Raw genomic sequence first — 14,017 nt, forward strand, 5'->3', positions numbered from 1 at the left:
CCCCCCGTCATTTCTGGGAGGAGGAGGAGGAGGAGACAAAGAGCAGGAGAGGCTTCGGGAGAGAAGGAAGGAAGGAAGGAAGGAAGGAAGGAAGGAAGCAGGTAAGCGACAGCTTTGGGGGCAAGGGGGGAGGGGGCCCGATCTGAGAGGTGGGGACCCCCATGAAACGCCCCCTCCCCCTCCCTCTCCATAAACCGCCTTTTCCTTCCGACCCCGAGGTCTTTGTTCGCCCCATTTTGGAAGGCAAGGCATCGCCCCCCCTCCGCCTATCCCTTGCCCCCAAATTATGATTGATTTACGACATTTCTACCCCGCTTTTCTTTCTCAACCTTGGGGGGGGTGGGAGGAGAGGGGGGTTCAAGGCAGCTTTACACCGAGGCAACTATTGGATGCCTTAAACCAGGGGTCCCCAAACTAAGGCCCTCCAAGGCCATTTAGCCGGCCCCCACCCTCAGTTTTACACTTAGACTCGCCCAAAGTCTGAAATGACTTGAAGGCACACAACAACAACAACAATCCTACTTAACTTGACTATCTCATTGGCCAGAAGCAGGCCCACACTTCCCATTGAAATCCTGAAAGATTTACAGTATGCTGGTTAAAACTGTTTTTATTTCAAAATATTGTATTTTTCTTTCATTTACGAATATTGTGCTATGGTAATAATATACTATATTGTGTATACATATAATATGGATAATAACTTATTTATTTATTTATTACCGTATTTCTACCCCCGCCCTTCTCACCCAATAGGGGACTCAGGGCGGCTAATAATAATAATACAATATAATAATATTGTATAATATAATAATATAAATTATATATTATATATTAAATGTACTGTAATATTACTAATAATATTACAGTATAGTGGTATAGTACAATATATTAATATATAATGCTAATATTGTACTATACTAATAATCTCTATATATAAAAGAGTGATGGCATCAGGGCAGCGGACAAAACAACAAAACTACAGGACCCCCAACCTTGAAATTTGACAACACAACCCATCATTCACGGCTCTAGGTTGATACAACAAAAAGAAAAGAAAAATAAAGTCCTTATTAGAGGGAGAGGAATAATAGTTTTTATCCAATTGCTGCCAGTTAGAAGGCTAAGCTCCGCCCACTTGGTCTCCTAGCAACCTACTCAGCCCAGGGGACAGGCACAGTTAGGCCTCACTTAGGCCTCTTCCACAGATTATCAGATTTTAACTGGATTATATGGCAGTGTAGACTCAAGGCCCTTCCACACAGCTATATAACCCATTTAGAATCTTTTATTATCTGCTTTGAACTGGATTATCTTGACTCCACACTGCCATATAATCCACTTCAGTGTGCATACTAAACATGAAGACAACCATACAACAGACATTCAATACCACCACTACCTCAACAATTTCTCACCAACACCACCAGACAACGCCACAGCAACGTGTGGCTGGGCACAGCTAGTATAATATATTGTTTGTACATACAACTTGTAAGGCGCTCTGAGTCCCCTTCGGGGTGGGAGAAGGTGGGGTATAAATGTAGCAAATAAATAAATAATTGTTGTTGGGGAGGGGGGCGTTTACACTACAAATAAGATATGTGCAGTGTGCATAGGAATTTGTTGGGGTTTTTTTTTGTTTTGTTTTTTTTTGAAATGATAATTCAGCCCCTCAACTCCGGAGCTCTCTTCTCCTTCTTCACTTTATTTCTTAATTAGTCGCTCTCCACCAGAGTGCTCCGAGCGACTTACAATTTAAAATATCATTCCACAATATAAAAACATTCAACATAAAAACATTCAACATGACTATTTGAGGGTGGTGCTGTTGAACGCCAGGTCTGTCAACGGAAAAGCAGCGATCATCCAGGCCCTCATCCTGGATGAGCGGGCAGACCTGGCGTGCATAACGGAGACCTGGTTGGATGAGGCTGGGGGAGCTAACCTCACCCAGCTTTGTCCACCAGGTTATACTGTGCAGCACCAACCAAGATCTGGAGGGAGGGGAGGAGGGGTTGCAGTAGTCTATAAGAAGTCCATCCCCCGACCAGGTGCCCCATCCCGCAGTCTACCTTGTTCGAATGTGCTCATCTGAGGGTAGGGGGCCGGGACTGTTTAGGGATTCTGCTAGTGTACTGACCACCCCGCTGCACTAGTCACCCTGCCTGAGCTAGCTGGGGTGGTCTTGGGCCTGGCGTTGGAGTCCCAGCGGCTCATTGTGCTGGGGGACTTCAATGTCCATGCCGAGAACGCTCCCTCTGGTGCAGCTCAGGACTTCATGGCCGCCATGACAACCATGGGGCTGTCCTAACTAGTATCGCCCTACCCACAGAGAGGGGCACACACTTGACTTGGTTTTCTGCCAGGGATGGGAGGAAGGTGGCGGTATGGAGGAGCTCACTGTTGCTCCTTTGCCATGGACCGACCACCACCTGATCAGGTTTAGACTCACTGTGCCCCCCAACCTCCACAGGGGTGGAGGACCTACTAAAATGGTCCACCCCAGGAGGCTTATGGAACTGGATGGATTCCTGACGGCTCTTGGGGAGTTTCCCACCACCTTGGCTGGTGATTCTGTTGATGCTCTGGTCGCTGTCTGGAACAAGGAGGCGACTAGGGCAATAGACACGATCGCTCCGGAACGTCCCCTCTCGAGTACCCGAGCTAAACCATCTCCTTGGTTCACCGAGGAGCTGGCGGCGATGAAGCAAAAGAAGAGGGAACTAGAGTGTGTGTGGCATTCGGAGCTGAGCGAGTCAAACCAAACACGGCTATGTTCGATCGAGGTGACCACTGACGAATAAAAGGAATGAGGCCTTCCTCCTCCTCCTCCTCCAGGATGTCAGAAGGGCCCCTTCCCTGCTGTCCTTCTGGAGGCAGGTAAAGACCATTTTACTCAGGCAGCCTTTCCAGGAAGGAGGTTTTTGACACCATGCCAGGGCGGTGCTGTGGTTTTAGCTCTGAATACATTTTTAGTCAGTTTTATGGATTTTAACTGTTAGTATTTTAAATTATGATTGATGTTTAATTCTATTTTAATGTTGTATATTTCTGAATTTTAAATTGTATTGAAATCCTTTCAATGTACCTCGTGAAGTCTGACATGGCCATGGTGGTCCACACCTTAGTTACCTCCAGGTTGGATTACTGCAATGTGCTCTACATGGGGCTGCCTTTGAAGACGGTTTGGAAACTACAGTTGGTACAAATATCAGCGGCCAGGTCAATAACAGGAGCAAACTATAGGGAGCGGTCCACCCCCCTATTTAAGCAGCTCCACTGGCTACCAATAAGTTTCCGGGCCCAATCCAAGGTGCAGGTTATCACCTATAAAGGCTTAAACGGTTCAGGACCTGCCTATCTCCACGATCGCCTCTTCCCCTATGAACCTACACGGGCCTTAAGATCATCGGATGAGGCTCTTCTCTCGCTCCCGCCCTGTCTGAGGTGCGGCTGGTGGGGACGAGGGAGAGAGGCTTCTCAGTGGTGGCCCCTCCGCTTTTGAACTCCCTCCCCAGGGAGATCAGGTTAGCTCCGTCATTGTCCATCTTTCATCATCAACTGAAGACATGGATGTTCCAGAGCGTGCTTGAATAAATAGCCCATCTCACTTGGTATCTACTCTATGTTTACAACCTTAATGACACTTTATCTTGCTCCTCACTCTACATTCTATAGCACTTTAAGTGAAATTGTTCCCTTGTTCCTTCTTTACTCATTTTGATTCTATTCTTGGACCTGGTGGAATGATGTATTATTCACTCTCTGCTGTGCAGAACAATTTGATGTTCTGTTTTTTAAAGTAACTATTATGTTGTTTTTATCTTGTATTGCATTATTTTTAAATCTCAGTTTTAGTGAATCGTGTGTATTGTATGCTATGTTGTTGTCATATTCTCGTTGTAAGCCACCCTGAGTCCCCACGAGGAGATGGTGGCGGGGTATAAAGTTATTATTATCATTATTATTATTATTATTAATGTAGGTTGCTTTGAGTCTTTTTTGTGGAGAGAAAAATGATGATGATGATATTATTATTATTATTATTATTATTATTATTATTATTATTATTATTATTATGTTTATACTCTGCTTTATCTCCCCAAAGGGCTCATACATAATATGCATATTATTATATAAACATAAGCATAATAATAATAATCATCTGGCCCTCTGTATCCAGGGATTCTCCATGCATGGTTGAATTGTTCCTTGATGGCAACCCTACAGCTGATCTGGCCCTCCATGGCAATGGATGTAAAACCCTGTTCCAATACAATCATTGCATCATCTGCAAAGCCTCTCAGTCATATATATTCACACCTTTAATCCCTTCTTTTTGTTGTATTTCTCTCACTAGTACTTCCAATATTAAATTAAAAATGAAATGAGTTAAGGGAACATTCTTATTTTGCTCCTTTTTCTATATTACGGATGTCAGTTACTTCTCCATTATTTGTATTTCTGCATATTATCTATTCGAAACGGCTTTTACCCAGGACCTGACATTTTGCCCCGTATTCATTCTTTTATTGCTGCAAGCATAAAGTAACAGTTTAAGTGTCCAAAAGCCTTCTCTGTGTCTGTCTTGTTTTTCATTGTGTTTTCCCAAGTGTCCCCAAGTGTTCAGTAATATTCATAGTGAATCTCATATTGTTTTGTAGTTGTCTTTCAGGTAAAAACCCACATTGATCTGGATGTATAATGTATTGAAGGATACACTCATTGATCTGGATGTATAATGTATTGAAGGATACATTCATTGATCTGGATGTAGAATGTATTCCATAGCAAAGGATTCCATAGTAAAATTGATTTATAGTCACTTTTTTGTCCCATTGTGACCCTCTTTAGGGATCAGCCTACAGTTGTCAGTAGAGTTGTGTGCGGAATTCATTTCTACCATTTCTATCGTTTCTTTCGTGTCTTTCTCTTTGGCAGCACAAAACGGGAAGCCCCCTCCCTGCACGAAAATCAGCTCAACACGAAAGCAAACTGGAGCCGATCCCGTCTCCAGGCCTGCTTTTGTCTGCAGCCGAGCGCGTCCCAGAACTTGCCTCCTTGCCTTGGAAAGCAAGTGCGTGTGGCAGGCAGGCCCAGAAAGCATGTGTGCCTCCCAGTACCCGCAACTAAGTGCCCCTTACTCTAGAATAAGAGGGGCTCAGCTGCAGACACTGGCAGGCTCTTGTGCTTTCCGGGCCTGCACACCCCACACACACACCTTGGAAAACACGTGCGCCTGCCAGTATCTGCAGCCGAGTGCCTCCTCTACAGTAGAAACAGCAGGGCACAAGCCTCTTTGAAGCATGCGCTGGGAAGGGGAGCCCGGGTGGGAGCAGATCTTTCGGGGCCCAAACTGAAAACAGACTTCCCTTGAAGGGAGTCTTGGGCAGTAGTTGCTTGGCCCTGCCTCCAGGTATAGGACTCCCTGGGAACGGCCCTTTGCTGAACCAAAGGAGTTCTGGGCACGTTTTGGAGAAAAGATGGGATCCAGGGCAAAACAATGAGTTGCTAGGTTGGGTAGCTGTGAGGTTTTGGGGCTATATGGCCATGTTCCAGCAGCATTCTCTCCTGACGTTTTGCCTGCTTCTGTGGCTGGCATCTTCATAGGTTTGTTGCCAGTGAAGCAGGTGAAGTGTGTGTGTGTCTACACATACAGGATGTTTGAAAAAGAACTCCCTATCCACCATTTAATTTAAATGGTGAATAGGGAGTTCTTTTTCAAACACCCTGTATCAGGCATGTAGCCGGGAAGGGGGGGGGCTTGAGGGGCTTCAGCCCCCCCCCCCCCCCGAAATTCTCAGCGTGGTCCATGAGAAGGTCTTACAATTATTATTTAAACTGTTGTTTATTCATATCATGATCTGATCACCATGCTCAGTATATCCCATATGCATAGGGGTATTGGGATAACGATACAAAAAGTTTGCTAGGGCAGATCCTCTCTCACTCAGACTCATCCCCCCCCCCCCCCGAAACCAAAATCCCAGCCCCTCCCGAACAAAAAATCCTGGCTATGGGCCTGCCCTGAATATATATCTCTGTAGAATGTCCAGGGTTGGAGAAGGAACTCTCTTGGTGAATTTTGCGATTGGCAAGCTTGAATAGCACTGAGTAGCCATGAAGCTGCAAAGTCAATCAGTGAAGGTATCTGCATGGAGATAGCCTGGCCTCTAATGCCTGGAGGCACCCTCTGTTTGGGAGGTGTTAAATGGCACTTGATGGCTTGCTGTCTGGAGTTCCCCTATTTCTGAGTGGTGTTCCTTATTTACTGTCTGGTTTCTGGTGCTTTTTAATACTGGGAGCCAGATTGTGTTCATTTTCATGGTTTCCTCCTTTCTGTTGACATTAGCCACCTGCTTCTTGTGGATTTCAATGGCTTCTCTGTGTCATTGTGAGAGTGGTCCAGCATTTCTGCGTTCTCAAATAAGATTCCGTGTCCAGGTTGGATCATCAGGTGCTCTGCTATGGCTGACTCCTCTGGTTGAGTCAGTCTGCAGGGCCTTGCATGTTCCTTGATGGTGTCTGGGCAATGCTGCTGCGTTTGGGGGTCCCTAGGCAGACTTCTTGGCCACAGCTGCCTCGTGTGCAGTAGACTCTGGCAGAGGGGAGAGGATCCCTCTTGTTCTTCGCTGAACGGAGCATTTGTTGGAATTTCTTAGTGGGTCTGTAAATAGTTTGTAGGTTGTGTTCCTTCTTCAGCTTCCCTATGTGGTCATTGGTTCCCTTGATGTAGTTCACTTTTCCTCTGGGTGGGTCTTTGTCTTTCCTCTCGTATCTAGTTCTTGGCCTTGTAGCTCTTCTGATGTCTGTGGTGGAGTCTCCATTGGCCTGTAGAGCCCAGTTTAGGTGGTTTAGTTCACCTTAGAGGAGGTGAGGTTCGCAGATTTTTTGTGAACGGTCTGTCAGGGCTTTGATTGTGCTTCTTTTTACTTGGGAATGGTTAGAGTTTTGATGTAGGTATCTATCCATATGTGTTGTTTTTTTAAAAAAACTGTGTTGATTGGATTTCCGGATAACCAGGACATCTAGAAATGGCAGTTTTCCTTCATTTTATTTTTCCATGGTGAATTGGATGTTTGAGTGGATTCTGTTGAGGTGCTCCAGGAACTTGTTGAGTGCTTCAGGTAGGACACAGCCATACTTTGAAGCTGCAAGGCTATTCAATGCTAATCAAGGTGGCCAATGGCAACATTCACACTTGCCTCCAACAGACAAAAGTTCTTTCTCCCACATTCCACAGATAGATAGATAGATAGATAGATAGATAGATAGATAGATAGATATAATAACCCCACTTGCCTACTTTCCAACAGATCTCACAACCTCTGAAGATACTTGCCATAGATGTAGGCGAAATGTCAGGAGAGAATGCTTCTGGAACATGGCCATACATCCTGGAAAACTCACAGCAACCCAGTGATTCTGGCCATGAAAGACTTTGACAACACTGTATTTCATTTGTTATCAAAGAGCAACAGTCACCTCCTTCTGAAGATCTCTACAGAATGACCCTTATACAATGATTTAAATGCCCAGTGGCTCATGGTTATTGATCATACCATCAACCCTTTATACTACTTTGAGAAGGCAAAGTTATCAGTCACATCAAACCTTAGGCATAAGGAGATTTGTACTGCTTCCTCTGTCCATCCCCAATTGTATGTCACCATAAGTATGTATGAAACAACTGTCTCTCCCATCTTGACCTTTATGTCATGGCTTCAAGGAAATCATAACACAGATAAGGCTTTTGGCTTTCATTCCTGATCTTTTACTTCTTTCTTGACCAGGGAAATGAGGATTGTATGGAGCTACCCCTGGCCTCATGAGGAACAAACAAATATGCAATGGAGTTTGAGGAACGTGGAAGCCAAAGGTGCAGCAAGGAAGAAGAAATCCTCTCAAAGTTCTGATCTTGCTGAACTCTTAAACGTTGGATCAGAAAAGAAAAAACAAGAATCAGGTGTCCATATTGCAATTAAATTAATGTGATTGTCAACATGGAAGTGAAAACATATAAATGCATTGAATATGGAAATATATTTAGTCAGCATGGACACTTGCAGTTACCTGAAAGAATTCACTCTGAGAAGAAGCCTTACACATGTGTGGAGTGTGGAAAGAGCTTTACTTTGAGTCAAAATCTACATTTACATCAAAGAACTCACACTGGGGAGAAACCCTATACATGCCTGGAGTGTGGAAAGAGCTTCACTCGAAGTGATCATCTACATAAACATCAAAGGACTCACACTGGGGAGAAGCCCTATCAATGCCTGCAGTGTGGAAAGAGCTTTGCTCATAGTGGACATCTACATTTACATGAAAGAACTCACACTGGAGAGAAACCTTATACATGCCTAAAGTGTGGCCAGAGCTTCACTCGGAGTGATCATCTAAATAAGCATCAACAAACTCACACTGGGGTGAAACCCTATGAATGCCTGGAGTGTGGAAAGAGCTTTACCCATAGTGGAAATCTACATAAACATCAAAGAACTCACACTGGGGAGAAACCCTATACATGCCTGGAATGTGGAAAGAGCTTCACTGAAAGTGGAAGCCTACGTTCTCATCATAGAACTCATACTGGGGAGAAACCCTATACATGTATAGAGTGTGGAAAAAGTTTCACTAAGAGTGGAAATTTACGTTCACATCAAAAAACTCACACTGGGGAGAAACTCTATACATGTCTGGAGTGTGGAAAGAGCTTTGCCCGGAGTGGAGATCTACGCTCACATCAAAGAATTCACACTGGGGAGAAACCTTATAAATGCCAGGAATGTGGAAAGACCTTTGCTCAGAGTGGGGGTCTATGTTCACATCAAAAAACTCACTCTGGGGAGAGACCCTATACATGCCTGGAGTGTGGGCAGAGCTACACTGAGAGTGGAAGTCTACGTTCACATCAAAGGACTCATACTGGGGAGAAACCCTATAAATGCCTGGAGTGTGGAAAGAGCTTCACTCGGAATGGAGGTTTGCATAAACATCAAAGAACTCACACTGGGGAGAAACCTTATGAATGCCCGGAATGTGGAAAGAGCTTTCTTGACAGGCAATACCTACAGAAACATCAAAAAACACACACTGGCAAGAAACCCTATAAATGCATGGAGTGTGGAAAGAGCTTCAGTGAGAGTGGAAGTCTATATCAACATCATAGAACTCACACTGGGGAGAAACCCTATGAATGCCTAGAGTGTGGAAAGAGGTTTGCTGTGAGGGGACATCTACAGAAACATCAAAGAACTCACACCGGGGAGAAGCCCTATAACTGCCTGGAGTGTGGAAAGAGCTTCACATCTAGTGGAGATCTGCATAGACATGAAATAACACATACTGGGGAGAAACTGTATACTTGTCTGGAGTGTGGTAAGAGCTTTGCTCGGAGTGGAGATCTACGTTCTCATGAAAGAATTCACACTGGACAGAAACCTTATACATGCCTGGAATGTGGAAAGAGTTTCACACAGAATACACATCTACACAGACATGAAAGAACTCACACTGGAGAGAAACCCTATAAATGTCTTGTGTGTGGAAAGAGCTTCACTCACAGCGGACATCTACATAGACATGAAAGAACTCACACTGGGGAGAAACCCTATTCATGCCTGGAGTGTGGAAAGAGGTTCACTGGTAGTGGAGATCTACGTTCACATCAAAGGACTCACACTGGGGAGAAACCGTATAAGTGCTTGGACTGTGGAAAGACTTTCAGTCAGAGTGGAAATCTACGTTCACATCAAAGAACCCACATTGTGAAGACTCTTTAGGATATACAAAGGCAACCCTAGTTAATGTTTGAAGCATGAACATAATAATGGGAAATTTTATCAGATGTGGTGGTCTTACAGAAAGGCCCAGAAATATTGGTCTGAAATACATATGAGACCAGCATTTTATTTGTTAAGAATGCTGACTGCTGAGACACTGGAAGTAGCCCAAGAAAGAAGAAAGGCGAAAGGGAACAGCGATAGGGGGAGATACGCCCAAGTAAACGCACAATTCCAGAGGTTAGCCAGAAGAGACAAGGAACTATTTTTCAACAAGCAATGCAAGGAAATGGAAGAAGACAACAGAATAGGGTCTGAATATTTGCCATCCAGCTTTGCTGCCTTGCTCAGCCCTGGGCTTACCTTTTACACTAGCACTTTATATTGCCTTACCCCATGGTAATAACGCATAAAACCACTTTTACTAGTGGGCTTATGTTTGGCCTGTGGGGGGGAACGTGATTGGGAAACTATGTTTTTAATCTGTTTTATTGCATCTATGTGTTTTAACTGTTTTATAATTTGAAATGTTATATTTATTATTTGTATGTATAATGTGGCATTGAATTTTGCCATAGTCTGTAAGCCACTCTGAGTCCCCTTCGGGGTGAGAAGAGTGCGATATAAATATAGAATGATGATATAGTAGATAAGTGAGTAGACAATATAAAATGGAAGAGGGTGGAGAAATGTGAAAATAGATAAATGATGTGTAGGTATCTATATATATAAATGAGTGATGGCATCACGGCGACCAACAAAACAGCAAAACTACAGGCCCCCCAACCTCAAAATTTGACAACACAACCCATCATCCACGCCTCTAGGTTGATACAACAAAAAGAAAAGAAAAATAAAGTCCTAATTAGAGGTGAAGGAATAATTGTTTTTATCCAATTGCTGCCAGTTTTAGAGGGCTAATCTCTGCCCACCTCCTAGCAACCAACTCAGCCCAGGGGACAGGCAGACTTAGGCCTCAGGCCTCTTCCACAGATTATCTAATTTGCACTGGATTATATGGCAGGGTAGACTCAAGGCCCTTCCACACAGCTATATTACCCATTTATAATCTTATATTATCTGCTTTGAACTGGATTATCTTGAGTCCACACTGCCATATAATCCACTTCAGTGTGCATTTTATACAGCTGTGTAGAATGGGCCTCATATAATCCAGTTCTAAGCAGATAGTATAAGATCATCAATATACAGTAGAGTCTCACTTATCCAACATAAATGGGCCGGCAGAATGTTGGATAAGTGAATATGTTGGATAATAAGAAGGGATTCAGGAAAAGCCTATTAAGCATCAAATTAGGTGATGATTTTACAAATTAAGCACTAAAACATCACGTGATACAACAAATTTGACAGAAAAGGTAGTTCAATGCGCAGTAATGCTATGTAGTAATTATACCACCATACTTTGCCACAGCAACGTGTGGCCGGGCACAGCTAGTGTTTTTATGTATTAAATGCGCAAGCTACTCACAACACAAAATATGATAATATTATATATATAGCGAAGAGTAGAGACATCACACTGGCAATGAAGGTCTGCATAGCTAAAGCAATGGTATTCCCCGTAGTAACCTATGGATGCAAGAGAGAGCTGGACCATAAGGAAGGCTGAGCGAAGGAAGAGAGACGCTTTTGAACTTTGGTGCTGGAGGATAATCCCGAGCGTGCCTTGGACCTTGGCAAGAAGACCCAACCAGTCCATCCTCCAGGAAATAATGCCCAATGGCTGCTCACTGGAGGAAAGGATACTAGAGGCAAAGATCAAGTATTTTGGCCACATCATGAAAAGACAAGAAACCTTGGAGAAGATAATGATGCTGGGCAAAAGGGAAGGAAAAAGGAAGAGGGCAAGATGGACGGATGGTGTTCTTGAAGGGACTGGCTTGTCCTTGAAGGAACTGGAGGTGGCCTTGGCTGACCAGCAGCTCTGGCCTGGGATGGTCCAGGAGGTCACCAAGTGTCAGAAGGGACTGAACGAATAAATAACAAAACAATACTGTATATGTAGCCCGCCCTATCTCCCCAGGGGGCTCAGGAGGATTCCCAACATAATAAAGGCAAACATTCAATGCCGGTATAAAACAAGAAGAAAATAGAAAAAAAACAATACAATACAATACAATGAATTAAAACAAGTGATTTCAATAATTAGCTTTAAATAAACCTCATTTAAACCATTAAAAGCCAGCTGAGGTAGAGAGCCAAATTGATTTCCTTTCCTGCCCAAGGGACACGAGGGGGCGGGGCCTCCCCCTTGGTCCTCCCAGCCCTTGCCCCCCCCCCTTTTAGGCCACAAAAACCCCAAAGCCACCCCTCCCCTCCCTCCCTCCCTCCCTCTCTCTTGCAGAGGGGGTGGTGGGGGCAAGTGAGGAGAGGGCTCTTCCGGAGGCACCTTCCACCCTGGGAATATAGTTGGAGTTCTGGAGTTGGAAGGCAGACCCCAAGCCACCCAGCCACAAACCCACAGCTCCAAGGTGTCCTCCCAGTCTCTGGACCAGCAGAACACAGGCCTTGCCCCTCCCCCCCCCCCCTCCTCGTCCTCAGTGTGTCCTCCTTTCAGACCCTTCAGCCTGGCTCCCTCAGCCACTTCATGGTTTCCAAAGCTTGGCTCATTGTAACAGCCTGGCCCTTCTCTGGACCCCTCCCTCTTGTCCATCTCCTCCTTGGCTGGCCTTGCCCACAACTGGACGCAGGGCCCTTCTTCCGGGTGAGGAGGTTGAGGAGGTCTGACCCCTGCAGAAGAAGAGAGTGGGGCTAGGACTTTCCTCCGCCCGGGCACTAGACTCCTATGGAGGCAGCCCAGAAGTGCATTGGGCTTTCAAGCTGTTGCCAAAGTGCCAATGGGATTTTGTCCTGCATCAAGAGGAGCCTGGTGCCTAGACCCAGGGAAGGAAGTCCTGCTATTCCTCTATTCCTCCTTGGCCAGGAATCACCCTGTGCCCCATTCTGGGCACTGCAATTGAAGGGAGATGTTGGCTCCAAGCTGGAAGGTGTCCAGAGGAAGAGCAAGACTCAAAGGATCAAGGGTCTGGAGACCAAGCCCTATGAGGAATGGCTTAAAGAGCTGAGCATGTTTAGCCTGCGGAAAAGGCTGAGAGGAGACATGAGGAGGGCCATGGATCAAGACAGAAGAGAGTGGAAGTCCTAGGAAGGAGGGAGCAGGCTTCCTTTCTGCTGCCCTGGAGACTGGGATGCAATGGAGAAATTGCTTCAAACAAGAGGAAAGGAAGGAGATCCCACCTGAACCTGTGGCTCTACTGAGTCCTAGCCTTGCTAGGCCTTAGGAGATCCTTTCAGATAGTTCTCCATGGCTCCTCTCCTGTCTCTCTCAACCTTTTCTTCTGCAACTAAACTGACCTGGTTAGTCAGAGGGAGTCTTCATGGTCTCCAGACTTTGGATCATCTCACTTGTCCTCCTTTGGGCACCTTGGTCATTTCAGTGGCCAGAAGAGGACACTCCATCTGTGAAGAGGGTTTATTTATTTATCCTGTTGGAAGCAAACAGGAAAAAAAATAACCACAAAGTTAAAAACTTGGCATTCTGCTAAATTTCACACAACACAACACTGCTAGGGAGGTTGTGGGGGGGGGGGATATTTAGCATTAAATATAATGTTAATTGTATGAATATTTTAATTGTACCGTAACTGTATTTTAACCTGTATCCATGACATAAATATTTAATGGTCTTCTCATTGGTTTTAATTTTTGCGTTTGTCATGCTTTTTTAATGTATTGGTTTGTGTCCTGCTTTGTAAGGCGCCTTCGATCCCTATGGGGAGAAAGGCAGGGGAGAAATAAACAAGTGCACAAATAATAATAATAAATAATTGGGTGCCGTGCCAAAAGATCTCAGCCGGCATTTGGAAACAATAGGCATCGACAAAATTACGATCTGCCAACTGCAAAAGGCCACCCGACTGGGATCTGGGCGCATCATCCGAAAATACATCACACAGTCCTAGACACTTTGGAAGTGTCCGGCTTGTGATTCTGTGATATGAAATCCAGCATGACTATCTTGTTTGCTGTGTCATACAATAACAATAATAGTAATAATTCCCCTGGAGGAGGCCTTTGCCTTTGCAAACCAGGTTGTTTGGATGGTGTTGTAGCCGAGGCCAGGCCTGTAGTGCGCGGGGGGGGGGGTAGGTGTTCAACCCCCCCCCCCCCCCGAAATTTTTCAGGTTAAAAAAAAACTGGTTTAC

General features: G+C 44.8%; 2 protein-coding genes and 1 long non-coding RNA gene across 3 annotated transcripts in view; 2 read left to right on the top strand and 1 right to left on the bottom strand.

The window, feature by feature from the left end:
• Nucleotides 1–9: 9 nt before the first annotated feature.
• Nucleotides 10–14,017, top strand: part of LOC134295643 (zinc finger protein 135-like) — a 37,278-nt gene continuing 23,270 nt past the window's right edge. The window contains exon 1 of the mRNA XM_062968752.1: nucleotides 10–101. The gene's annotated coding sequence lies outside the window, so the exon portion shown is untranslated. The remainder of the gene's footprint in view (nucleotides 102–14,017) is intronic.
• On the bottom strand, nucleotides 7,755–13,264 carry LOC134295647 (uncharacterized). Its single transcript, XR_010002269.1, has 2 exons — nucleotides 13,167–13,264; nucleotides 7,755–7,931 (listed from the first exon to the last, which is right to left on the bottom strand). It is a non-coding gene; the product is annotated as an uncharacterized LOC134295647 (long non-coding RNA).
• Nucleotides 7,931–11,945, top strand: LOC134295641 (oocyte zinc finger protein XlCOF6-like). Its single transcript, XM_062968749.1, has one exon. It carries the CDS (start codon nucleotides 8,007–8,009, stop codon nucleotides 9,786–9,788), a length of 1,782 nt encoding a protein of 593 aa, XP_062824819.1. The 5' UTR covers nucleotides 7,931–8,006; the 3' UTR covers nucleotides 9,789–11,945.

The sequence above is a fragment of the Anolis carolinensis genome, chromosome 1 (assembly GCF_035594765.1).
Source record: "Anolis carolinensis isolate JA03-04 chromosome 1, rAnoCar3.1.pri, whole genome shotgun sequence".
Classification (NCBI taxonomy): domain Eukaryota; kingdom Metazoa; phylum Chordata; class Lepidosauria; order Squamata; family Dactyloidae; genus Anolis; species Anolis carolinensis.

Bases quoted from the DNA above. Each gene is read 5' to 3' on its own strand.
- LOC134295641 (XM_062968749.1), top strand. From the start codon at position 8,007: ATGGAAGTGAAAACATATAAATGCATTGAATATGGAAATATATTTAGT.